Source organism: Carassius carassius, chromosome 2 (assembly GCF_963082965.1).
Source record: "Carassius carassius chromosome 2, fCarCar2.1, whole genome shotgun sequence".
In the NCBI taxonomy this organism is placed as follows: Eukaryota; Metazoa; Chordata; class Actinopteri; order Cypriniformes; family Cyprinidae; genus Carassius; species Carassius carassius.
The window spans coordinates 5,912,966-5,940,551 of NC_081756.1; the positions used below are offsets into that span (position 1 = coordinate 5,912,966).

General features: G+C 35.4%; 2 protein-coding genes and 1 long non-coding RNA gene across 3 annotated transcripts; 2 read left to right on the forward strand and 1 right to left on the reverse strand.

Annotated features, from left to right (window-relative positions):
• The first annotated feature begins 257 nt into the window (after positions 1 to 257).
• LOC132096089 (low affinity immunoglobulin gamma Fc region receptor II-like) lies at positions 258 to 16,451 on the forward strand. The gene is made up of 10 exons (XM_059501235.1): positions 258 to 288; positions 1,274 to 1,300; positions 11,670 to 11,918; positions 12,316 to 12,558; positions 12,681 to 12,953; positions 13,286 to 13,390; positions 14,925 to 15,020; positions 15,563 to 15,649; positions 15,749 to 15,793; positions 15,885 to 16,451. The coding sequence occupies exons 1-9, from the start codon at positions 258 to 260 to the stop codon at positions 15,790 to 15,792; spliced, it is 1,155 nt and encodes a 384-aa protein (XP_059357218.1). The 3' UTR covers position 15,793; positions 15,885 to 16,451.
• Positions 2,067 to 4,376, forward strand: LOC132100698 (uncharacterized). The gene is made up of 5 exons (XR_009423112.1): positions 2,067 to 2,192; positions 3,092 to 3,221; positions 3,365 to 3,449; positions 3,963 to 4,090; positions 4,226 to 4,376. It is a non-coding gene; the product is annotated as an uncharacterized LOC132100698 (long non-coding RNA).
• Positions 16,452 to 18,319: 1,868 nt separating the features above from the next.
• On the reverse strand, positions 18,320 to 23,308 carry LOC132096315 (uncharacterized). The gene is made up of 7 exons (XM_059501605.1): positions 23,254 to 23,308; positions 21,217 to 21,312; positions 20,368 to 20,664; positions 20,001 to 20,258; positions 19,054 to 19,205; positions 18,833 to 18,970; positions 18,320 to 18,705 (listed from the first exon to the last, which is right to left on the reverse strand). The coding sequence occupies exons 2-7, from the start codon at positions 21,254 to 21,256 to the stop codon at positions 18,541 to 18,543; spliced, it is 1,050 nt and encodes a 349-aa protein (XP_059357588.1). The 5' UTR covers positions 21,257 to 21,312; positions 23,254 to 23,308; the 3' UTR covers positions 18,320 to 18,540.
• Between the last annotated feature and the right edge of the window lie 4,278 nt (positions 23,309 to 27,586).

Here is a 27,586-nt window from a genome sequence, read left to right on the forward strand (position 1 = left end):
ATGAAATTTGAGAAATGAAGTCATTGAATGCATTTTGTGCCAAAGCATAGTTGTGTGTGTGTGTGTGTGTGTGTGTGTGTGTGTGTGTGTGTGTGTGTGTGTGTGTGTGTGTGTGTGTGTGTGTAAAGGATCTTCCATATTCTCAGGATGACACATTTTACGGGGGAGACATTTTCTTCTTTATTTGTTTGTAGGAAGTGTTAAGATTGGGTATAAAACAGCCAGTGTGTTTGACTGTGTATCATTAATAGATCAGTATGGAGCTCAGTCTACTTCCTCTAATGCTCTGTGAGTATAATTTTCTTATTTTGTGTAATGATGTGGTGAATCAGTGTTCATCTGTATTTCATCGTCTCATGTACAGTATTTAATGTTTTCATTCATGCTGCTATTAATCTTAGTATCTAATCCAGTTCATGATATCTGAGTGTGAAAGTGAATTATACTCATGTGCTGCATCTATCTCAGACAGATCAGTGTATTTATTATTTATCATGTTCTGAATTGTTTTCTTCAGTAGACCTTCACCAGCAGTTAGTACATCTTTATTTTTACTTGTGGTGTGATGTGGTGACATGAAGTAATGATGAAGTACTGATGGCATGCAACATAAGATTTGCGATTCATTTTCTGTGTTATTTCAGTTGTGTGATGACAGCACCACATTGATATTCTTTAACTATGCACACAGATGTTGTCTTTATTCTTCCTCTTTAACCCTCGATCATTCAGGTCATTCTTGACTTCCTCCATTTTTGATAGATCTGAAATGATAGAGAGGATTGAGATGATTTGATAGAATAGAGATGATAGAAAGAGTTGAGCTGATCAATTCTGCTCATTATCAATATACAATTGATCTAAAATCTGTTGTATCAAAAACCCATTGAAACTGCTTGTAGATTGTCTTCTATAATAGAGTTTATTCATCTCTCAAAGGTTTAATCAGTGTAAACTATTCAAATGGAGATTTAAACTGTTTTCTTGTGAAATTCCTTTCAAAGGTTTTGAAAGATATTCATGTAGTTCATTTAGAAGCAACTAAATCTAATAATTAATCAATAATTATCTTTTCACTTTTCAGTGCTGATTTTAAACGTTCACCCTGTACACACTCAAGGTGATTTATATATTTCTTCAAATATTCACACATATTATACATATACATTACTGTATGATCAAAAGTATAATAACATGTTAAGAGGGGCTTTTATTTACACAGAGAAAATAAATATCTTGTAAATAAAGTGAGTCTATTGTTCTCATCAAGCAGGGCAAGAGGCTTCATTGGCACACAAAAGTAAGTGCTTCCAATGTATTGCACCATTCCTGGACAAAGACAAGAAATAAACACTGATACATGTGTAGATTATTGAGACTTATTTAGATGTTTCACCATAACTTCTGTTTGTTCTGTTCTTATAGACGCACCTAAACCTCGTCTCGTATTCTGTCTTCTTTATTACTCAGATTAGCGCCATATGTTTAATCGCTGTATTATATCGGTCATCCGCGGCTGTCTTTGAGTTTCATTGCGTTTAACTAAATGAACACAGCTGCTAATTAGTGTGATTAAACTCTATCTGTCACGTGACGTGCCATACACCTTCTTAATTTCAGGTTCAATGATGTTGTATTTGTAGTAAAATCGTGTTTATCACGACACTTACAAAAGTAATAAATGAAATGTGAAGTTAAAACACAGTAAACGGGACATTAACCATGTTTTTACCACAGTAACTGTAGTTTTACTATGGTATATTAGTAATCAATACAACAATACAATAATCACCAAACCAGCTATGTTTGTATCACTGTAATGTTAGTGTTTTTATGTGCTCTTATATGACAGATATCACAGTTATCATATGTTCTGTATCATGCGTTTTAATACCTTTTAATGTAAATCCAAAAAAAAATCAAATAAAACAAATTAAAATGAAATAATACAAAAAATGTATTTTTCCATCTTGCAGTTCATTCATATCAGTTTATATCTAAATATTTTGCTCACAGATCATTATTAACAATCTGTATATAACTCAATTTTATTTTCTCTCCCCTTTTTTATTATTTTTATTTTTATTTTTAGCTGAAAAGACGTAAAGACAGTCAGTCCAGTGGTGTTTCTGGAGAGGTATTCCTTCAGAAATGGAGACGACAGAAAGCTGCGGAGGCAGACATTTGCAGCAGTAAGTCTGTGATAGTTTGTCTCTTTTATCAAACATTCCTGCTGTTATAATTTGTACAGCATTTGTTGTTTCTTAAACTGTTGCACTGTCCAAATACCCACACTTGCCATCTTTGCACTTGACCACTTGATTAATTATTTGACGTCTTTCCTGTATTTGGCCTAGGTTTTCATGACCTGATGACTGTGTTTCCCAATCCTGATCCTGGAGAACCCCAACACTGCATGGTTTTGGTGTCTCTCTTATCTGACAAACACACTTTTGAGGTGTTGGAGACTTCACTGATGAGCTGATGAGTTGAATCAGGTGTGTTTGATCAGGGAGACGTCTCAAATGTGCAGTGTTGGGGTTCTCCAGAACCACCGCCTTATGGGACACACTTATGTGTTTACAGAGATTTTTAATATCTAATTATCAATATTTCACATACTGTACATTGATCTCGGTAAAAAGTCTGACAATTTATTCCAAAACATGATGCATGATGGGATACACTAAGCGTTGTATAGCGCTCCGGAGCAGTATTGGAGAGGTTTAGTGTGTGTTAAGGACGCTGTGCTTTGACATTATTAAGACCGGGGACAGTCTTGTGCACACACTGTCACGTACACACACTCTCAAGTGGCCAAGACTGCAAGTGTGGGTATCTGGACAGGGTCAAAGTCTTAAAAAAATGATCCCTAAACACAGTCGCACATCACAGTCTTAATAATTCAGTTTAACACTTGTATGATATTGTCTCATCTGACACTATCAAAATAATTCATATCACTATAGCTTGCTATTAATTACTTGCTTTTAATAATGCATGCATTTAACATTTAATTATACAACATCTTTACAGTGTAATGTATAAGTTGCACATAATTAATAATATTTACTCCCTTTCTGTCTTACAGGATTGTTTGCAGATAATGCTGTTCTTCTTTTTCAGAAGTTTTTGGGGAGCCAACCCTCACAAACCTTCCGAAAAACTAAAAGAGCTATTACTGAGTCTCAGCGAATCTTGCCATGATCAGCTCTTCCCAGGTACATTTGTTTAAAATATTTTTGAATCAACATTTACTCATCAAATGCTCTGGTTTGAATCTTACTTTAAATTAACTTAATTATATGTTTAATGAGCAATATTAATTGCACACAGAGTAAGTAGAGATTATCTTGTTTCACAGAAGAGAAGGAAGACCAAGGAAATGATTTGCTCAGGATGAGGAATGAAGACGGCCATCTTGTGCTCAAACAAACAGAAGTCCTCTGGTATGTGTGTGTTGAAGCAATGCTGTGTTATTTGTTACAGCACTTTATGATGATCTCTCACAGGACTGTTCATGTCAGCCTTCATTTTTTTTATATATTATTACAATTACAGCATGTTAGCAAAGTGTGACTGGACATTTTTAATCTTATGTTTTTAAAAACACACCACCTGTTTAAAAGCAGACAAGTGTCATGAAATTGGTTTAGTTGATATAAACACCAATTGACATTATCTCATTGTTTTGTAAATGTTGTGTTATAAATTGTGGATTGATAGTTGATTGGTTTGAAGCCAGGCCTTACACTGCACAGACTAAAACACATTTGTAAGAGAAGTCAGGAACTTTGGAGAAAGATTCTAGAGGAAGAAAGACACATTTACTGCAGCAATAGATGAATTCTAGAGTCTCTGAGAGCTACACATGCTAATGCAGTCTCATGAACAAGACCCTTGCCTCTGTAACTTTTTACTTTAAACTTTAAAATTTTTATTGCAGTATTTAATTTGTACAGATGATCTCATCAGCCAAATGAGGGGTTCTGACCAAGTGATGCTCTTGAAAGGACTGAAAGAAGAGGATGTGGTAAATTGTCTTCAGAGAAAAAGCTTCTCTAAAGGTCTTAAAGCAGCTTGAAGAATGGTAAGTGTACAGTACTACAAGGGTCATAGTTGCTCACCCTGCTAAAATCACACAGCATACATAATGCTGAGCAACATAAACTGAGCTCTCTGTCCATTAAACAACTTCATCTGGATTGTTTTTCACTTTGACCAGGTCTGGGATGTTAGGACTGAGAGATCCTCTGGCTGAGAACAAGCTACACCACATCAGTGCTGGATATCAAACACAAACTGTTTCCAGACACAAGAGAAGAAGATCATGATGGGGAGATGAAACCAGTTTAGATGTGATGATAAGGAATCATTATTTTCTGGAACAGTATCACATGTCTTATAAGTATCACATGATCTGTATCACAGTTGAATATATGAGTTAATATATGAGGTTAATGTATTTTTGTTGATAATTATTTTCCTTGAATCTTATTTGTCTTGATGCTACTTTATCAACTTTATAGTGTATGCTTCAATAAAATGAAAATTGTGAATATTGTGTTCTGAAGATTCTTGGTAAACACATCATTTTACTAGGTAGGCTCATATGTGTTTATTTTAGACTTGGAAAAACTACATATTAATTATTAGGATTATTTTTTACTTAAGTCATAAACATTTTTGATCGGATTAATAACATCTGGGACATCAGTGCACCAGAAAGTTATTTTTTATATTTTAGTAACAAATATGCAATTTTTTTGTGAAATAAAGGGAGTTATGAGATTAATTATTTTGCATTACAAGATGGTGCCATGGGCTTTATTGTTACAAACACTTGAGGGATAACTGAGAATGTAGCAGGAATGATCAACGTGGATCTTGTACTGTATTCAAACCAAGAGCATCCACATTACTAATGTCCAGCACATGAGGAAGATACAGGGGTGAGGAGGACATTTTTACACTGATTTTTGCTAATTAGTTTATATATATATATATATATATATATATATATATATATAAATATTCTTAGTACTGCATGAATTTGTCCTTGTGTAATAGTGAAGTATCACAATGTGTATACATTGTCCTTGATTACTGCTTTACAGTGGGGAATAGATAAAGGCAAGTTGTTGCAGGTTCATCCATTATATTTATTGCCATTTACTTCAAAAATCAAAGAAATAATCTATTATTTTCATTATTAAATAATTTCTTTCTAATTGTTCCATGTTTCATCAGATGGCCTCACAATGTCCTGTCAAAAGCTGTCCTAGTCATGATGTAAGAATAGAAAACAGAGGACTGTGAAAACTGTCAGATATAAATGTGACTCAGCTCAGTTTGTTGTCCATGATGAGGAGAATACATATATGTAGGTTTTACTGTCCTTCTACCCCCAGGGGCCCAGTAGCACCCCCCGGAAGAGCCCAAAACTGTACATTTCAAATGGCTGTAAATCAGAGTCCAATAAACATATCAAAGAGAAAATGGGCAGGATTATTACTTATGCTATGCTGATAAAATAATGTTGAACTCAGTTTTCAGAAATAAATGGAAAGCTGGCATAAAGGCATTTTAAATATTGCTCACTGTAAAATACCACATTTCAGCCTGCCTCTCAAATATATCATAGATGTTTGCACAATGAACATATTTAGATATCCAGTTTTCCTTAAAATAAATAATTTATTTTGTTTCGTTAATAAAAAGTTTTAAACTACATTACCCACAACCCTCCGTCGTTCTATCTATGGAAAGGCAACACTAGGGGGCTGTTTTTTGCAGTTCATTGAAGTTATGCACAGGGTTAGGGATAGGATCTCGCTAAAGATATCATTTTTCTCAAGATAGCGACACTTCATTGTTGACTTAATATATTACTAATGTGATGATAGCAGCAAAACATACTTTTTAACATGATGCGCTGTTTAAAATAGTTTAAAAGATAGTCCAACCACAGACTGTCCTGAAAATTCACAGCCAATGACATCAAAGCTGAGCAGCGGCGTCACACTTCCTTATCCATTTATGACAGATGTCTTTCGTTTTTCGGCTGAAGGGATAGATTCGGTTAACAATAGATAATATTTGCTACTTATTAGATTCTGCGTCTACACCTATTAACACTATTACACTATTAACGTCTACACCTTCCTCCGTTGTTCAGCTTGACAAAAATTGGGCAATATTGATGTGCACATGCCCAGCACTCGCAGTTAGCACCCAACAGATAGATTCCTCTCATTAAATATAAAACAGATTTTTAAGATTTAATTTTTTTTTGACCAAAGAAAAATATATTTACTAATCAAATGATGTGCTTCTAACATTTACATTGTATATTACATTGTGTTTTAAAGTTACAATTGTTCACATTAAATTGTGTTTCTGTGATTTACCATTCTCTACCATTTGAACTCTAGGAATAAAAACAGAAAGAATGAATCAATGAATGAATGAATGAATGAATGAATGAATGAATGAATGAACAAATAAATACATAAAGCATAATGAACATGCATATTTTGTAAAGATCTTCCATTTTTTATTGATATGTCAAACTCATTTAAAGACGTACCCAAATTAAGAATAAAAAGGCAGTTATGTTGTAAACGTTAACTATTTTCAGTATGCAAATGAAAATGCTTTTATTAAAAAACAAAACAGTAAATACAGTATGTCTTTCAGAGAACACTGGAAAAAGCTGACCAAAATGTTATACAACACAATGTAAATGTTTCAAACTCACAAAATAACATCATGAAGCAAATCAAGTGTGTAATATCATCTAAAAAACTCTATCAGCACAGCATCAAATAAACACTGATTGTCCGAACAATGGAAGACAGAGAAAGTGTTCAGGAAAACAAACACCTGCTTCCTTTGACAATAACATCATGAATTCACTTCATGACTGGAATTAGGGGAAGATGGTGTATGAATATCTCCTTTACTAAAACTCTTGATGAGAACTGATGCTTTTTTCAATGATAAAAGCATTAGGAAGACACCAAGTAAAGTTTACTGTATGAAGCTTGAAAAAGAGAACACAATGCTTTATCAATGCGAAAAATACTATTTTTAACTATTCTGTAATGTATTCATTATGAGCTTATAATTAAAACAAAGTTACATCTTCTGCAAAAATCAAACCACTGCAAAGTCTAATCACTGATCCAGGGACAATTTCTGTGTGTGCGGGGGATAAAGAGTTAACGAGGTGAGTCCTTGTGCATGATGGAGAACTACAGTGTTATCTGCAAACAATCCTGTAAAACAGAAAGGAAGGAAATATTACATTACATTCAACTTATACATTACACTGGGTTTTGTTTAGAACACAAAAGCAGCCTCTGTAAAGATGCTCTATAACTAAATGTTAAATGCATGCATTATTAAAAGCAAGTAATAAATAGCAAGCTATAGTCATATGAATTATTTTGATAGTGTCAGATGAGACAGTCCTGGGGCTTGTACAATATCATACAAGTGATGTGCGACTGTGTTTAGGGATCATTTTAAAGACTTTGACCCTGTCCAGATACCCACACTTGCAGTCTTGGTCACTTGAGAGTGTGTGTACGTGACAGTGTGTGCACAAGACTGTCCCCGGTCTTAATAATGTCAAAGCACAGCGTCCTTAACACACACTAAACCTCTCCAATACTGCTCCGGAACACTATACAACGCTTAGTGTATCCCATCATGCATCATGTTTTGGAGTAAATCGTCAGACTTTTTGCCGAGATCAATGTACAGTATGTGAAATATTGATAATTATTAGATATTAAAAATCTCTGTAAACACATAAGTGTGTCCCATAAGGCGGTGGTTCTGGAGAACCCCAACACTGCACATTTGAGACGTCTCCCTGATCAAACACACCTGATTCAACTCATCAGCTCATCAGTGAAGTCTCCAACACCTCAAAAGTGTGTTTGTCAGATAAGAGAGACACCAAAACCATGCAGTGTTGGGGTTCTCCAGGATCAGGATTGGGAACCACAGTCATCAGGTCATGAAAACCTAGGCCAAATACAGGAAAGACGTCAAATAATTAATCAAGTGGTCAAGTGCAAAGATGGCAAGTGTGGGTATTTGGACAGTGCAACAGTTTAAGAAACAACAAATGCTGTACAAATTATAACAGCAGGAATGTTTGATAAAAGGGTAAAACTATCACAGACTTACTGCTGCAAATGTCTGCCTCCTCCAAAATATTTAGATATAAACTGATATGAATGAACTGCAAGATGGAAAAATACATTTTTTGTATTATTTAATTTTAATTTGTTTTATTTGATTTTTTTTTGGATTTACATTAAAAGGTATTAAAAGCATGATACAGAACATATGATAACTGTGATATCTGTCATATAAAAGCACATAAAAACACTAACATTACAGAACATAGCTGGTTTGGTGATTATTGTATTGTTGTATTGATTACTAATATACCATAGTAAAACTACAGTTACTGTGGTAAAAACATGGTAAATGTCCCGTTTACTGTGTTTTAACTTCACATTTCATTTATTACTTTTGTAAGTGTCGTGATAAACACGATTTTACTACAAATACAACATAATTGAACCTGAAATTAAGAAGGTGTATGGCACGTCACGTGACAGATAGAGTTTAATCACACTAATTAGCAGCTGTGTTCATTTAGTTAAACGCAATGAAACTCACAGACAGCCGCGGATGACCGATATAATACAGCGATTAAACATATGGCGCTAATCTGAGTAATAAAGAAGACAGAATACATTTTATAAAAGGCATTAAAAGAGTGTATATACGACTACTCACCCAAACTGTGGAACTGACAGCAAGTATCGCGATGTGTGCTGAATGAGACTTCTTGAACGTGATTTCATAGCGATAAACATCTCATGTCCTCGCGTCGAAGTTCTGACGCCAAAAGTTTCCCACTGAAAGCAATGAAGGTGGTAGTGCGTCGATATTTCGACGCCGAGAGGCACATTTGGCGTCATAAAAGTGACGCTAGGGGCGCTTGACCATGCTTCGGTTTTTGACGCCTTTGGAGTGAAAAATAATAGTGGAAAATAATAAATAAACGTCTCTAACATGTCAGTCTTTAACTTAAGGCATTTTCTGACTGTGTGTCAAACATTTAAAGCTCATTCAGCCAGTCTCTGATTAAATGCATCACACTGACAGGAATCAATGATTATAAACCCTAAGATCCAAACAGCATCACAGTCAAATCAGACAACAAGAAGGCAGGAAACATGACAATATCAAATAAAGGGTACAGTTTAGATGGTCCGACAGATATTTCTAAACAAGTAGTTTAAACAATGGATATTAATTGATATGACCAGATTAAGGATACATTTTGTTTTGGATTAATTCTGATTCTAGTTACAGAGATCATCATGTCATTTCTGTATTTAAGGCCCACATCATCACCAAAGACTGGATAAAAACAGGTCAGCACCCACAGCGACTGTCAGACGCCTGAAACCGGAAGACTGTCATCCAATTGTACTTGATGTTGCAATACAATATAGTCCCACAATAGCAACGCTTTCCCACATACTTTGCTATTCTAATTGTGCTTATGTCCGTATTAGTAGCAGTGGGTGGCTATTTATTTAAGTTTTATACCATCATCCTGATAACATATAGTCGTTCGCAAGCCTACAAGCTGAACCACTGTAGTGAAACCATCCTTACATTTTCATGGGACTGACAAACCTGGTATTGATTTAAAAGTGAAAAATATCACATTTGTTTCATGTATGAAATACAGAAAGATCTGTTGTGAAGACCCCCTCTATCAAAATGAATTCTGGTTAAAGACACAATTCAGTTACCCAAAACAGATGGTTGCAAAATCATTCAGAAATTTAAGCAACATTTGTGAATTCATAACTTCCCTTTTTCCACATTCTGAGACAGTCAACGACATTTAGTCAAAATTACCTTATTTGAGCAGTCTGACGATAGGTTTAAAACTATCCGCTTAAAGTAACGAATTAGATCCAGCACTTAAATACATCCCTTCTCATTCAGTCTGATGTAGTTTTGCATCCCTTGCTAACAAATCATCAGTATAAAGTCCATGAACATGCTTGTGTATGTTCTTACAATTTATACAGAAACAATGAATTATTGATGAGCTTACTGTATATACAAAACTCAATATTCTAACAAAATATAGACTGAAACAATTGTCAGGGGTATTAAGTATAAAAAGTCATAGCCATAATCATGCTTTTGGCAAATTATACTTATACTGTGTGTGTGTGTGTGTTTGTGTGTGTGTGTGTGTGTGTGTGTGTGTGTGTGTGTGTGTGTGTGTGTGTGTGTGTGTGTGTGTGTGTGTGTGTGTGTGAACCTGTCCCAAGTACATACTACTTGGGGGCAAATTTGTGTGTGTGTAAAGGATCTTCCATATTCTCAGGATGACACATTTTACGGGGGAGACATTTTCTTCTTTATTAGTTTGTAGGAAGTGTTAAGATTGGGTATAAAACAGCCAGTGTGTTTGACTGTGTATCATTAATAGATCAGTATGGAGCTCAGTCTACTTCCTCCAATGCTCTGTGAGTATAATTTTCTTATTTTGTGTAATGATGTGGTGAATCAGTGTTCATCTGTATTTCATCGTCTCATGTACAGTATTTAATGTTTTCATTCATGCCGCTATTAATCTTAGTATCTAATCCAGTTCATGATATCTGAGTGTGAAAGTGAATTATACTCATGTGCTGCATGTATCTCAGACAGATCAGTGTATTTATTATTTATCATGTTCTGAATTGTTTTCTTCAGTAGACCTTCACCAGCAGCTAGTTCATCTTTATCTTTACTTGTGGTGTGATGTTGTGACATGAAGTAATGATGAAGTACTGATGGCATGCAAAATATGATTTGCAATTCATTTTCTGTGTTATTTCAGTTGTGTGATGACAGCACCACATTGATATTCTTTAACTATGCACACAGATGTTGTCTTTATTCTTCCTCTTTAACCCTCGATCATTCAGGTCATTCTTGACTTCCTCCATTTTTGATAGATCTGAAATGATAGAGAGGATTGAGATGATTTGATAGAATAGAGATGATAGAAAGAGTTGAGCTGATCAATTCTGCTCATTATCAATATACAATTGATCTAAAATCTGTTGTATCAAAAACCCATTGAAACTGCTTGTAGATTGTCTTCTATAATAGAGTTTATTCATCTCTCAAAGGTTTAATCAGTGTAAACTATTCAAATGGAGATTTAAACTGTTTTCTTGTGAAATTCCTTTCAAAAGTTTTTAAATATATTCATGTAGTTCATTTAGAAGCAACTAAATCTAATAATTAATCAATAATTGTCTTTTCACTTTTCAGTGCTGATTTTAAACGTTCACCCTGTACACACTCAAGGTGATTTATATATTTCTTCAAATATTCACACATATTATGCATATGCATTATAATACTAAATATAATAACATGTTAAGAGGGACTTTTTATTTACATATTTAATTTTACTACTTCATTATACTGTTATATTATTACTACTTTATATTGCACCATTCCTGGACAAAGACAAGAAATAAACACTGATACATGTGTAGATTATTGTGACTTATTTAGATGTTTCACCATAACTTCTGTTTGTTCTGTTCTTATAGACGCACCTAAACCTCGTCTGACTGTTAAGAATAAACGATCACAGATATTCAGAGGAGATACTGTCGAACTCGAATGTGAACTCAAGGGGTATAATTGGAAATACACATTTCAGTGTGGAGATAAACAGCACAACTATTATGATGATGATTTCAAGATCACTGTAGAGCTCACACAGTCATGCAAGTGTAAAGTCTGTAGAGACTCATTCTGCTCTGAATGGAGTAATGATGTGACTCTGACTGTTTCAGGTGAGTGATCATCACTGATACACGTCAGGATCTTACTCAGATGCATAAACAATTTATTGACTCCAACTGAGAAAAAACTACTAGTTAACATTTCATATGGAAATTTGGCTGATAATAAAATACTTCCTATAATTGTAACAATGAAAGTTGAGCATCAAAATGAGTTCAGCATCCAATTTGAGGAGCCAAGTCTCAGAGGATTTGTATCTTCATGTGTCGTCTTTATGAGACCTCTCATGTAAGAAGAGCATAAAACAGCCATACAATTATATTACTCATAATGACAAAATAAATAAGATGACAGGAGAGGCAAAATTAAGAAACATTTAATATAAATAACAGAAATCATACACAGCGATAGATGATGACTCAGGATTGTATTGTTAAATATTTACAGATGATCCCATTGTAACTGTAAAGCCCCAGAGTTCAGTGTTCACTGGAGACACAGTTACTCTGATCTGTGATGTGGGACGGTCAACTGGAAGGACAATTTACTGGCTCAAAAACTTTAAGAGAATAAAAGCTGGTTCTGCAGCAGAAACACTGAGAGAAGTGAGAGTCTCTGATAGAGGAAGATATGCGTGTACTGTAGATAGAAAGACCACACAAAGCCAAGGAGTCATGCTAACAGTAAGAGGTCAGTGCTGTTTTTACAGGACAATCTGATTTAGAGTTTACAATAATATTACGAAGATTAATGTCCTCCAATCACAATATCATGTGCTGTCAGTTAAAGTAACTTCAGTTTGTTTTGCACAGAGAGACCCAAGCCTGTAGTGCGTGTCCAGCCGGATGGACGTGTGTCCAGAGGACAGACAGTCACTCTCTCGTGTGACATACAGCAGACAGACGTCATCAGCTGGAGCTACAGCTGGAATAAAGATGATTCAGAGATTCATGTCAGTCAGTCTCAGGAATACCGAATCAGTTCTGTTGATGAATCTCACACAGGTAATTACAGCTGCACTGGAAGAGAAACAGGAGGATCACGATACTCACACACCAGTGATAAAGTTACACTCACCGTATCAGGTGAGAGTCTTTATATCTGTTCACATCACATAATTAACGAAAGAGAAACCTTGACCAACATGTTTTTAAAAAAAAAAAGAAAGATATTTTTTTTATTTTAAAGCGAAACCAAAATTTATCAGGTGAAAGAATGTTTAATATAATGTGCATCGATTTATGTTCTGCTACTTATTTACTGTATATTATATGTAGTAAATCTTCAGATAAAAAAAACAACAAAAGCTATTTTAATGAATAAATTAGTTTAATTGAGGCTAAAACGTGTCACAATCAAAGTACAGATTAACAAAATGATTAATTTGACCTACTGAACTTTTATTTTAAAACATCAGAATCTTCAGGACTAGTGTTTTCAGAAGCTGGAGTGATCGCAGGACTGAGTGTCACATTTCTGCTCATTTTCGCTCTGGTCTTGCTGTGGTGCTGCAAACACAAAGGTTCGTCTCATCTCTTTAAATCAGCATTAACTATTCATACAGACAATCCCAACTATAATGAACTTTGGAAGCTTTTTATGGTTAAAGGGGTCATATGACGTTTGATAAAAAAGGAACATTATTTTGTTTAATGTAATGTGTGTAATTTGGTGTAATGCAATGTGTTTATGCGGTTTAAGGTAAAAAAAAAAATTGTACTGTACATTATTGTTTCTCTTCTATGCCCCGCCTTTCTGAAATGCCTCAATTTTACAAAGCTCATTGTGCTGATAAGCGAGGTGTGCTCTGATTGGCCAGCTATCCAGTGGATTGTGATTGGCTGAATACCTCAAGCATGTGATGGAAATGTTAAGCCCCTTACCATACTATGATGCTGTCTCCCTTCACGACCAGACAAAACCATTAAAACCCATTACAAACGAGCCATTTGTAGCATCCAGTAGGAACATAATTACTAATTATAAAGACTTATACTGTGTTTTAACGTGTTGTGTATCTACACTACTTAAAACTCGTGTTTGAATCATCAGTGGCAAATTCTTTAAATATGAAAACTTACTTACAGGCTGTGTGTCAGCATTATTTGCCAGAACATGACATTGTAGGCTACTCTCACAGGAAAGAGTCCTCATCCTCCATAAAATGCGCTGCACACATTTGAATATTTGGGACTGTTCTGGAACCATTTGGGCTGGATTGATAATTTGGCATGCCGGGCATTTTCCCCAGTGGACTGATGAACTTAACGGACAGTGCGCAGCCAGTGGCCCATTGGTTTGTCTCCTGTATTGTAAACATCCAATCACAATGTGCTATAGATGAACCGATGAAGTAATTCGCTCCGCCAATATAAAGATCGCATTAACCCAACTTCTTCCTCGTCAGCTTTTTCCACATTTTCATAGCAGCTTTATCAAGAACAGGCTTGCTCTGTGTAATGCAGGCCAAAGAGCCAGGCAGAAGAAGCGAGCTAAACTGGTCAAGTGCTTGATAGGGACTCGCAACAGAAGTAGGCATATAAACTTATCCTAATTTGTGCATGCCATGAGTGTAGAATACGTAAACACTTTAATTAAACAAATTTGTTCCCCGTGATTTTTTGGCCAAGTCAAGTTAAGTGTGTTAATAGAGGTTTTTGGAAGACCAAAGTAGTTTTGCTTTCACAACGAAACACACAGCATCTCCACAACACAGTGACAATGACAACAATACTACAGAACCAAAGTTACGGCTTCTTCCTTTGTGTGAACATTTGGGCATTGTTATGCAAATCTTTCCACATTGCAACGTAGATGGGGGCCGTGTTTAAATGGGGCATTTTAGGAGGGCGTGGACGAACCTTAACTTTTATAAAGAATATCTCTTAGAGGGATCTTATCTATTCACAAACATCTTGTAACACTCCAAAGAAAAAGGAACTTGAAAACACATCATATGACCCCTTTAAAGATAATTTTATATTAATATCTGTCATAATCTGAGGACAGGAAAACAGTTTGTGAATCATTCCTGAGGTTTCTCTGTGTTTAAGTAGGTGCAGGATCTCCATGTTCCTCTACTGACCATCAGCCGCAAAACATCAGACAGACATCAGAACAGAAGACGAGTGGACAAACACCACCGCAGTCCGGTCAGTCTCAGTCATCACCCAGAAATACTCACAATCTCTTTAAATTAATAGCAGTAATGTGTTTTGTTTGTTGGTAAATATATGTGTTAGATAAGTTACATTCAAAACGATGACCTATATAGAAACGAGTGCTTTGGTTTAAATGATTTAACTTTATCATGGACAACAAAATAGCCATAAGTTTAGGACAGAAAAAAACTCAGTAAATAAACAACTGAAAAACAAAAAACAGAAAAAGAGAGGAAAAATCTCTCACATGGTCATGGTGCTACTATGAGGGAGCATGGAAACAAGGAGACCAGAAGTACATCAGACTTTCACTGAATCAAGGGGAACCAGGAAAACACATGCAGCAGAAGACAATCAACAAGTAGAACTAACAAACACTAACTGAAAGGACTGGGGCTTTTAAACACATGATAACGAGGGACTAAGGAGATACACCTGGAATCAAATTAACAATCAACTTGAGGTCACATGGAGCAAAACACACACAAAACATGGAACAAAGTCTGACACTCATTCATTATTTTTTAATGCAGATACCATATATGGACCTTCTTATGTGTCCTATGTAAAGATTCACCTGAAATCCATGAATGAAATTAAGAAGAAAAAGAAAGACCAAGGTAAGAAACCAACCTGCTGAGATGTCTATGCAGTTGTTTGTTGTAACAAAATACATAAAAATAAATGCATGTAAGATATAATTTAAATATATCTGTTAGGAACGGAGAGTTATGACACTGTTTACTCCAAACTGAAGATTTAAGGTGAAGTGAACTAAAAACAATGTAAAATATCATAATATGAAGCAATTACAACGATGCATGTTTTATACTGAATTAATTTGTATAATTCCAGGTTCTGTTGCTGGATCTATATGATGAATACTCAACTTTCATCAACAATGGAAATCAAAAATGTACCAAAAGTTGGTGATTTGGATACATTACCCTAACTATTAATAATATTGTTTAAATTATTAATCATATCATGCATATATTCATAATCCATGACATTTTAAAACAAGATTTGTGTCCCCACAACACATGATTCTTATAACTGCTGATACAGTACCACTGGGTGCATATTCATTCATCTTACATAATTGTTACATTACTAATATGCATATGAATATTTTAAGAAAATAGCAATAGGCCTATGTTCATATGTTTACATTTAAGCACAGAGCTTCCTCAAGCATCAGGGTCAGTTTATGACACAGTTGTTTTAAGATTTCTTTGGTGATTTCAAATATTAAATTGTATCCTAAGCTTAGTGAACAGTTTTGGAGAAATTGATGTTTCCCCATTCAAAAAGATAGGCGATGCCTGAGAGGCGTTTTAGAGATGGCAGCTGAGTGACATGACTTGTCTTAAAGAGACTTTGATCATTGCTGTTCATAAGCGCCATCTGCTGTCAGAGATTGAATCTATATCTCATTCAGCTTGTGTGCTGAACATAACTTTTTCTCACTCCTGTAAATATGTTTATTAGACACATTTATTAAGACAAAAAAATAATAAAATAAAATTGCTGTGTTTATGATGAGATCTGATAAATCTCATTCAGGTAAGACTCTTATTATGTGGGATAACAATAATGCTACTAATTCTTGTGATTAATTCAGTATCTCTGTAATTTAGCGCAGTTGTGATAATTGGATAATCTGAAGAAATATAAAAAATAAAATTTGGACAGAAAGTTTTTAACAACTGCATTTTGACAACACACAGACATCAAGAATCAGCATAAGAAACTCGACAGTGTTGAAATCAACAGACTATACATATAATCTCTGACGATCACAAAACAAGCAACTAAAGTCATGATAAAACAGGAAATATAAAAGCAAATAATAAGAATACAAAGAGTGAGACAATTTGGCTTTATAATTGATTCATGCCTGAATGCATGCTGGGAGTCATGAATATGTTTTGTACTATGCTAGCCCCCATCATGCACTGCAGCAGGAAGCCTTTCATTTGATTGACACCATTGTTGAGATTCATACGCTGATTCTTAACGTCTCTGTTTGTCTGAAAAAATCTTGCAAAATTTCTGTGTACATTCAGTTTTTTTTTAAATCATCAGGATATTTGGGTTGTCATGACACTGCTGGGTCTCAAGCTGTAGTATCACAAGGTTACTGTTTTATTTTTTATAATTATATATCTTTACATTTTCTCTATATGGCATTTTTTAATAAGTTTCAAGAGTGTTATTCTGTTCACCAAAGATACGTGTGAATTTCCTGTTTGTGCTGCCAGTAAAAACCACATCAGTTATATGCGGTTATATGCATTAATCACATGCCCTTCATCAGCTAAATACATTACAGTCTAGACCCCAGTACTTTGTTTCATTATGAGCTTAAATCTGGGATGTCAAATCCTGCTCCTGGAGGGCTGGAGTCCTGCAAAGTTTAACTTCAACCATCTTCAATACAACTTCCTGGAAGTTTCTAATGAAACTAAAGACCTTGATTACTTTGGTTCAGGTGTGTTTAATCAGAGTTGAGCTAAACTCAGTATAGTAGTGCTCCAGGAACAGGTTTGGACACCCCTGCCTTAAATGAAATAGAATGCAGTCAACATATAACAAATGATCAAAATAACTACTTTGCAATTGCCTTTATTTTAGAAAAATAAAACTGTTTAGTATTACATTATAATTTACATCTTCATTCCTAACTAAAGAGTTGTCAACCCAGAGAGAGTGTGTAATACAACAGACAGTTATGTTCAGAACAGCGTATCATCACTATTTCTTCAGTATGTATACAGTATACAAAAATGCAGTGCACAGTATGCAATTTTTTTTGTAAAAAAAAAAAAAAATCGTATTTTTTCTTTGCCAAAATGTGCAACCACACGATACATGAGATACATGAGATAAAGAATGCTACAATCATGTAATTGCACTCAACTTGACTTTTCATTTCCAGTGTAAGGAATGAACTAGAGACTATGTGCTGTAATTTTTACCACCAAATTTTCCTAGTTTTTTAAAATCAAAATTACACATTTTTCAGAGATGACAACTCAGCTCAATGCTACTTGCTGAATGAAACATGCTACACAATGAGGTCACAGGACAACAACATGGGACAGTTTGAAATGTATATCATTGCACTTCTAAAAATAAAGATTATGTATTGCTATTGTTGGTTCCGTGAAGAATATTTCCATTCCACAAAATGTTCTTTAAAGGTTCTTCATATTATTAAAACACAATTTTTTTTTAAAGAGTTTAAAAATTAAGTTCTTAGGGGTACCAAAAGTTATTCTTTCCTCTGTATTGCTAAGAAAACCTCCTTTTTTGTGTATTGAATATACTGTTTCACAAAATAGCCGGTTGCAAACAGCATATATATCGCATCCACCAATGATCCTCAAAACCATCTAGTCACTAGTGAAAACAAAATTTACATTAAATATTTTTTTTCTCTCTCACAATGGTCTTAAATCTCAGCTGAAGTGACGTCTCAGGCATGTACAGTATGTGTGTGTTTGTGTCATATCTCTCCCAGTTTGCAGTAAACCGTGTTCATTGGTTCTGAATCGGGTTCTGCTGACTGGTGAACTGTAGCTTTTACTTTAATAGCTCTGTCGTGTCCAGATTGCTGTTGCTCCTGATTGTTTCTCTTCACTGCCACACTGTCTACTTGACAAGCCTTGGTCTGAGAAATACATAAACCAGCAAATAAACAGGTCACACAGAGTTTCACTGCATCTAAACAGATCAGAGGACATTGATTCAAATTACAGTCTCACTATTTGGAGGAGATTCAGTAAGATATTGCGTACATGCCGTGATGGAGTGTCATAGATGGTTTCTACTTTGTTGCTGAAGGTGTTGTTTGTCGGAGATGTCAGGGATGTGGATGGCTTTTGCACTGTGCTGTAGATTGTCTCATGATGCTGTTGAATCACAAAATAACTGGACTGATACAGAGAGAAAATACAGAGTTTAAAAATAAAATAAAACTAGTCAAGAAAAATAATTCTGCTCTGAGAGAGAATTATACCTGCGGATGAATTTTTGAACACTTCCTTCTCATGACAAATACTACAATGGAAGCCATAAACAAAACCAATAAAACACCAACACCAATGATGATAATGTTCTGAGTGCTGAGTGACGATGGAGAGTGCAAATCACTTTGCAGCTTTTCATTACCTAAAGATAAATATAATAACACATTTTAGAAAACTAAACAACAAGAAAACAACTATTTAAACTTGGTACAGCATAATATCTTGGCACTAAATAAGCAAATAGCCAAGCCATCTTCAGCTCCACATCAACAGCGATCATAACGGAGATAGAGCATTATTAATCATGAAGCAGAAGACCACAGACTTCAAACACACAAAGAAAACAACAGCCATATTGTCCCAATCTGCAACCGGTGAGAAGCTGATGACTTTAACCCCCGATTATTGTCGAAATCCGAAAATTAAAAATCATTAAAATACAATAAATGCAGAATATGGAAGTTATTGATGCACCTTAAAAAATATTTTAGCTCCTCCAAGAAAACTCTTCTGGAGCCACCAGTGCTGGTCATGTTTAGCAGTTTGGCACATAGGATAGTTCACATATTGTAACCATATAAACAATAATGAACTTAATGCCAATTGTTAACCAGTCAACAGGCTCCGTTTTTGCCTTATTACATAATCGTGCACTTATAAAGCCACAGAAACACTTCACTCTAGCGCATGGAGGAAATGATTATAAACTTGTGATGTAAACACCGTTCTGTTTCTTCCTTCTGTCTTTCTTTCATAAGAATTCATTGGGGGATTTTCATGAACACATATTCACAGATGTGACAGCTAATAAAACTCATGCTTGTTACTCATCCAGTTTGCATAAAGTATGAAATCCCAAACCTGACTTAGGATGAATGAAAGTACAAACATTGTGAAACATGACACAAGATGAGTATTAAATAAAAGTCCTGCTTACACATAATAACTTTGGTAGTCTGAGAATGATTCTTGCTCACGTGGTTGCTGGCGTGGCACTGGATGTTGTCCGCTGATGTGACAATCACAGTGATGTTAATGGAGGATGTAGTTTCTTGTTTCTTTGCACAGAGACTTTGGTTGCACCCAAACGTGGCCCAGCTGCCGTCAGTCGAACAATTTACTGTCGCCTGACACGCTGCAGCAGATGAATTAGAGTCATATTGACTCACTTTGAGTACAGGCTCAGAGACAGTGTCTGGAAAATACACCACAGATGAGTTAGCAGCAACATCTGAGCTAAGATACTGAATTACAGATCATGTAATAAGCATTCAGTGTAAATGAGATAGATGGCTAGATCTTACTCTCCACTGTAAGTGTGAATGCAGTCAGAACATCATCCTCAAAGTTCGAAAGGGCCTCATATTGTCCACTGTCATTTTCCTGAAGGTCGTATATGGTCAAAGACCAGTCTGAGATGTTTAAGCTCATTCGATTCCTATATTTAGGAGAAACTCCCTTTGAGTTTGCAAGCAACTCTTGCCTGTTGAATCGTCGCCATACAGGTTCTTGCACATGTGACTGATTTCTGGGACTGATGCTCAGTTGGATCGAGCTTCCTTTCAATCCATAACGATTCTCTTGGCAATCAGCGACAAAACCTGCATGAAGGAAAATTTTATTTGATTAAGCTGTCTATAATGATTAGGGTTTTTGTGTTTTTGGAAGATTCCTCTTCTGCTCACCCATTCTGCATTTAATTGTATATATGTACATACACTCCAAAAGTATGGACTACTTTTTGCACCATGCTGAAAAAAGGTACAAAGGCTGTCACTGGGGCAGTAGCCTACCTTTGCAAAAGGTCCACCTCTGTACCATATTTACCCCAAAAGTGTACATATTGGTAGCATAAAGCTACATATCAGCCTCTAAAATGCACATAGCTTTTGAAACAACGCCACCCCAGTAACAGCTGTTGCGCCTTTATTCCTGAGAGTGTACTTCTGATGCTCAATGCCTTCATTGTAAAGGAAAATCAGGTTATAAATTCTTACAAATATTTGTCTTCTACAGATGAAAGAAAGTTTGGAACAACACAAGGGTGTTTTGTTGGAAACTATCCCTGCAGTAATTAAGTTTAAGAAGAACCTATAAGGGTCTATCTTTTGACTGTTTTAAGCTGGGGATTTTTTCATAAAACAGATACGTACCTAAACTGAAGCAAAAAATCCACCGCAGAATGAGTTTCATTGCTGTCAGCTCGTTTTTGAAGACTGAAAAAAGATACTAGACTTCCTGTTTAACAGCTGCTGGCGAGAAACAGGAAAGAAACAGAAAAGTGTACATCAGCAGTGCAGTTCTTCTGCAAACTAGGTTTACAAACAGAGTAGAAAATGAAGCAGTCTAAATGAATGGGTAATTCTACCTCAACCAACTGTTCAGACCAACTTTCTGATAATAATGCTTCTTCTAGAAAATGAGCAATTCCTGTAGGTATATGTGACCCAGTCTGTGAAATTCAGGCTAAGAATCTAGATAATTCACATCAAAGTTTGATTTCAACCATTAATTTCAGTATGATTTCAATCTTTGACATGGCCTTAGCTCTAAAAAATCCTGTGTTATTTGTTTAACCCAAATGCTGGGTTGAGCCTTCTGGGTCTTTCTGGGGGTTATTTTTTGTTTGGGTAGCTTTTGTCTTCCCCAGCTCCTGGCTCAAATGTAACAACCCAGTGTTTGGGTTGTTTTGCAGCTGATGGGTCAGATATAACCCCATTACTCAGATCCCGGGTCAGACGTAGCCCAGAGGTTGATTTATTTATCACAGGATTTTGCGTCTTCTCTTCACGAGAGAGCAGTTCTAAGCGCCATAGAATTTATGCATTCTTCAGTAAAATAGGCTACAGGTTTGAGTGCATTTTATTTTATCTATAAATGCCTTACTGTTCTGTAATATATCGTTAAATTCTATGCAGAGCAACATACAGATGCGCGATACGAATCACATTTAAGTTAACTAGTGTTGCGGTCTTTTTGAGTAATAGAAAGCCTGATGCTTTGCATAAAATAAACAATTTCATAAAGATACAGAATATAACACTTTGGGTATTAAAACATATCCTCAGAGGTTGTTTATTGGCAGGTTATGGAGACACAGAATGAGTGAAACGCAGGTCTGTTAGCGAACACGACTCCAGCTTGGGCACGAGAACCAGCGTATTTACGGTATCTTATCATGGAAACCAATGGTTGTGTGGAGTATTTTAGAAAATTTAGAGGATTTAAGTTCATCTGTAAATGTTATTTAATGTATGAAGTAAAGAAAAAAACCTAGTAATATAGTACAAATGTATAACCTCATTAGCTGGGTTAAATAAACTACCCAATCTGCTGGGTAAAGCTGGTCTCTGTCCTATATTTACCAGCCCTTGGGTTAACCAGAATATTGACTAGAGTCAGTATTAAAGATATAAAGGTTATATTTTCACAGAATGTTCTACATCTTTATGGAAGATGATTTTATGTAGAAAACGGTAAATCACACACAAAAAAAAAAAGACTAGCTGGGTTTCTAAATGCAGGGTCATATATGTGGGTGTTCACGGGTGGGCGGCTGGGTGTGTGTGCAGTTAGCAGAGCATATCAGCGTAACTTTTCACCTAATGTGGTGGAAAGTTTGAATCTCCTCTGAACTTGAGATGTTTTTCAGTGTTGTTTTCACAATGAGTCACAGAAAGCAGAAAAGATCATCTCCGCCAACACACACACATACAGACAATCAATTGTATAACTCACATGGAATTATTATAATTAAAGTCTTGCCTACTCAGTCTACACCACGAGCACATATAATAGATTCTAAATTAAATCTTAAAGATCAGAAATTTGTGCTGTAAGTTACGCAAATGTTTACATTTCTACCCCTTTAATACAGAAATAAGCAGATAACACCACAAACAACTAAACCTGCTTAACCAGGGAACACTTTCTTTAACCAGTCATTACAACTTTAATGTAAACAAAAAAACAACTGACATGTTGTCAAAAGTGCACATCACTTGTGTTAAATCTAGAATTACAGACCTGAAAACATTGCGCATTCAGAAACAGCTGTGCACAGTTATAAAACTATTTCTATTTTATAATTAATTCAAATGAAACTGACTGTGCTTGCATTCAAATTTCACTCGTTACATGTCAAATGATTTAAAGCAAGAAATTGGTCCCATACTAAAACAAGTTCTTACCCGCAAGCTCTGTTGTAGTAAATGTCTTAAACAGGATGAGACGCAATGGTTTTCAACTCTCAAAATCTGTCTTCCCTTTCATTTGCATTTGCATGATTTACCCCACAGTATGAAAGTTATGTCATACAGAAACTATGATTAATACATCACAATGTACTGCAACAGCTATCTTTCTATCTATCTATCTATCTATCTATCTATCTATCTATCTATCTATCTATCTATCTATCTATCTATCTATCTGCCTATCTATCTACCCAATTCATCTTTGAACATAATTTTTCACCCTAAATGGTACATATTAGTACTTTAAAAGCACACATTAGTACCTAAAGTGGACGTATTACTAAACTACTTTACAAGTGCATAGTACCTTAAAAGTAAATATTAGTACCATGAAGTGCATATTATCACCTTACAAGTAAATGTTAATACTTATAGTATGTGTGACGACCACAAAAGTGTCGTATTTGTGTGTTAAGAATATTCACAATTATTGTCTTTTATTTGAACATGTACATTTTTTTTTTTAACAAGTATCCCAAGGGTTTCTATTTTCATGTGATTTTCCTACTTCAAATGTAATTGTGTAGTGTTTGCTCCGGGCCAGCAGGGGCAGTGTCAGGTGACAGGTTTACTGTAGCTGTGTGAGTTGAGAGTTCCTCCTCATTACTGCAGAGAGCTCGAAACTGATACACTGTCTCCTCGTTGCTCGAGGACTCTCCTGTTTTACAGGTGGGTAAATGTACAAAAACAACTCAGAGTTAGAGTTTAGCTTTGCTGAAATGTATGTGGGATATGAGTGGACTGTTTTAGCGAAATAATTTTCATTAGGGTCTGTTTCTGATTTAGTTTGAAACGGGTTTGAGATGAGAGAGCAAAGTCCGATTGAGTAATGGCCGACTGATAACGTGCACATAGAGAGCAAGTTAGCTCAACACACACACACTGTCCCATGCACAGATGCACATGAACATATTTTTTGAGATTGCAATGCTAAAAGATATGTTTAGCTCACTGTGTGTTAGTTCTCCACCATTGGTTGGAAATGTTTTTTGCTCAATGAGTGTAGAAAAAAATGGTCACAGTTTAAAAGGAAGTTTAAAGTTATATTTGAAGCACTTTATTAGTTCTGAGCATGATTTTGCAGTACTGTATTGACATGATACTGATAAAATACTGTGAATGGAAGTTTCTAAGTATCTTAAAAATAGCTGGTGAATATTGACATTGTCTTTACATTTCATTTTGATAAATAGTGTAAAATACAAGCACGAAAAGTAAGTGAACATGCATCTGTGTACTGAGAGTTTATTTTATTATGGATTTTGTATTGACATGGACACTGAAAATTCATTGTAATGTTAAAAAAAAGACTGAATATGTAATATGTGAAACATAAAATGACTCTTATAGAGATGTGGGCCCGGTTCCCCAAAACGTTCTTATCGCGAAGTAATTCTTAACCTATTCCTTAACCTCTCTCTTAACCTTATGGCACGATTCCTGACACGTTTGTAGGCTAAGTATATCTTCTTTAAGTCACACTTTCGTAAGGTTGGTCTGGACCGTAAGCTCTCTCTTAGCGTTGTTTGAGCTCAAGACGCAAGTCGCCTCCACTGTACAGCGGTCTTTAGAAATCAGCGCAGCGCAGTACAAGTCAAACTATGGTATGTTGACAATATTGTGGCTCAACAATGATTTTATGTTATGGACATATTAAGACTAAAAATATGTTCGCAATGGATACATGTCTATTTATGAAGTTGACTTTATTTGGTATCAGAACTAATATGGTGGTAATTAGCCTAGGCTATTTCATAATGTCATTAAAGCATTTAAATTGGCAATCACTTTTGATAATTAAAATCTGGCAAACAATTTGGCTCTAAATGACTAAGATCTTTAAATGGGTAAGCGTGGTGGTGTCCAGTAAGCGATCAACTATGGCAACGATCCAACGTGTCCTTGTATTGAATCAAAGACGGAGCCTTTAGTCCATGTCATTTTTTTTATTCGGCAAAACTTAAGCCCTTTTGACATTTTGCCTGACGTGGCTATATAAAAAAAAAATTACTTCCCAAGACAGCTCATTATGGAGCTGCTGGACCTTCTCAGACCTGCGCTTGCCAGGTTAACGTCCTGAAGTCCAGCTTCTTGCAACGCTAAGTTTTTTTGCTACAGGGAGCTTCATCGAGGTCGTGGGAGAGGGCTACGGCCTAAGCAAGACCTCGGTGTGGAGGTGCATCCACACTGTCACCAACACACTTCTGCGCCATACCGGGGATTACATCCGGCTGCCGTACTTTAAACTTACATATCAATACCATAATGTGTACATATTAATATATATAAAATCTTAAGTGTTTTGGCTTTGTCTGTGTATATATGTGACTACATACATTTGTTGAAAGAAATATAAATATATATACTGTACAGTGACTTCAGATGAAGGCTGAATTCATCGCAGACACATCTGCATCTGCATCACACTTTAATCTTTCATTTTCATGATGCTGGGAATTAGGGAATACACTGGGTATTTTTAACACTCACCTCAGAATCACACCAGGTGTTGGCAACTATGATCTAACACCGTTCACTGAACACACTGATAAAATCACTTCAAAACTTCTCATTTATTAAAAACAGACATTTGAGATCATTTACGGTTAAGGTGATGAAAGTCCAGTTCTGAAAGTGACTAAACACAAAGGGAAATTTATGAAACAGGTGTTTCCTTACAGGCAGAACGCAATAAAGATAAAACCAAAATCATTCTTTTTCAACAACATAAATTTGAATAATAATAATAGTGTGGTTTATATCGCCTGCAAGTTTTATATCTGATCTCTCATAAAAATAGTTTTATAAAATTAATTATTCACCTCAGTAGTCTGTATAATGGGGAGTTTGTTCACTCAAATAACACAATGCATGAACAGTAATTTACCACGGTAAAAGTGATTCTTGACTTAATAAACAGCTCTAACGTTTTATTACTATTATTGTTGTTGTTGCTGTTGTTGTTGTTGAGTCAAAGGCACATTGACTTGACATTTACTATATTTCAAAATACATTCTTTCAACATCCTCTTCACATTTAAAAGGCCATAAACAGTTGAGTGAGTTGGACCCAAACAAAATATCAAAAATAAAGCCTCCTCCTCCAGTTAAAGTGCTTTTAGTATTGTTAACAAACACCCTGTTTATTCCAGTGTCAACTATGGGTAAAACAAACTAGATCTTTACCCAAGATAGCTCTATACTGGCACTGTTAAACACAAACATAAATATAAATCACATCCAATGCAGTCTCTCAATAAGACACGCACAAGTTATTCACTCTAAATGTTGTACCTTTTCTCTGTCATTAAATACAGTAAAGTGGTTTAAATATGATTTTTGTTTTTCATTTGTCCATTGTAATCCATAATCCTTCAGCAAAAATAGACAGATATCCATGTGTTTATGAAATCAGGTATTGTCCATCAGAGTTCACAGAATATTATAGATTGCAGCTATGTCCGGAATGGAACACTAGCATAATAGCATTCATATGTAGCATATATATTTTAAAAGTTACATGTGAAACGATGTGCATAATGCAGTGATGAGAGTTTTAAATAATAAAGAAATAAAGTCAGGAAAATGGGTTCCTCAACTGGTTGAACATAACACTAGAAACATATCGTTTGAATGCACTGCAAGTAACGCTTAATAAAAGATCAAATCGTGGCTGAATTACCTCAGCTTCTGAAATCATAATATTGCACTGCATTGTGAGAAGCGTATTCCTCACAGTGTGCTCTGGTTCTGTTCTCCACAATTTGCGTCCCAGGCTTTTTGGAAAAACACGCCTGCATCGCCATTTCTGCAAAGTAAAAAAACTCGTAAAAATGACCAGTGGGGGTCTCAGCAGTTTGGAAATGAAATGTCCAGTTTGTTGAGCTGAACATGAACAGATGGACACGAAACTGGTAAGTTTCTGTTTCATTGGTTATTGTACATATAGTAATGTATAATTCACAAATGAATGTCCGGTGAGTGTTTGAAAATAACATCATCTACATTAAATCCAGGCTTAAATGCAACCAATAGTGTTAACAAAAGCAAATGTGACATAAAATACATTTGCTGAGGAAATTATGGCATTTTATCTTGCTTCTACAAGCCTTTGAGCTCTTTTATCATGACTCGTATTTCAGAAGACTGCAGCGCTTTGCATCGCATTGCACCGGGTGAGCTATCCAGCAAGTTTACTATGGCAGGAAAACCACATTAGGGACCTATGTGATTTTTATGTGCAAACATTAAAAATCTATTACTTATT

Bases quoted from the DNA above. Each gene is read 5' to 3' on its own strand.
- LOC132096089 (XM_059501235.1), top strand. From the start codon at position 258: ATGGAGCTCAGTCTACTTCCTCTAATGCTCT. The intron at 289-1,273 runs GTGAGTATAATT...CTCATCAAGCAG, and splicing joins TCTACTTCCTCTAATGCTCT to GGCAAGAGGCTTCATTGGCA. The intron at 13,391-14,924 runs GTTCGTCTCATC...GTGTTTAAGTAG, and splicing joins GTGGTGCTGCAAACACAAAG to GTGCAGGATCTCCATGTTCC.
- LOC132096315 (XM_059501605.1), bottom strand. From the start codon at position 21,256: ATGAAACTCATTCTGCGGTGGATTTTTTGCTTCAGTTTAG. The intron at 20,259-20,367 runs GTAAGATCTAGC...TGTATTTTCCAG, and splicing joins ATTCACACTTACAGTGGAGA to ACACTGTCTCTGAGCCTGTA. The intron at 18,706-18,832 runs GTACGCAATATC...TGTATTTCTCAG, and splicing joins ATGACACTCCATCACGGCAT to ACCAAGGCTTGTCAAGTAGA.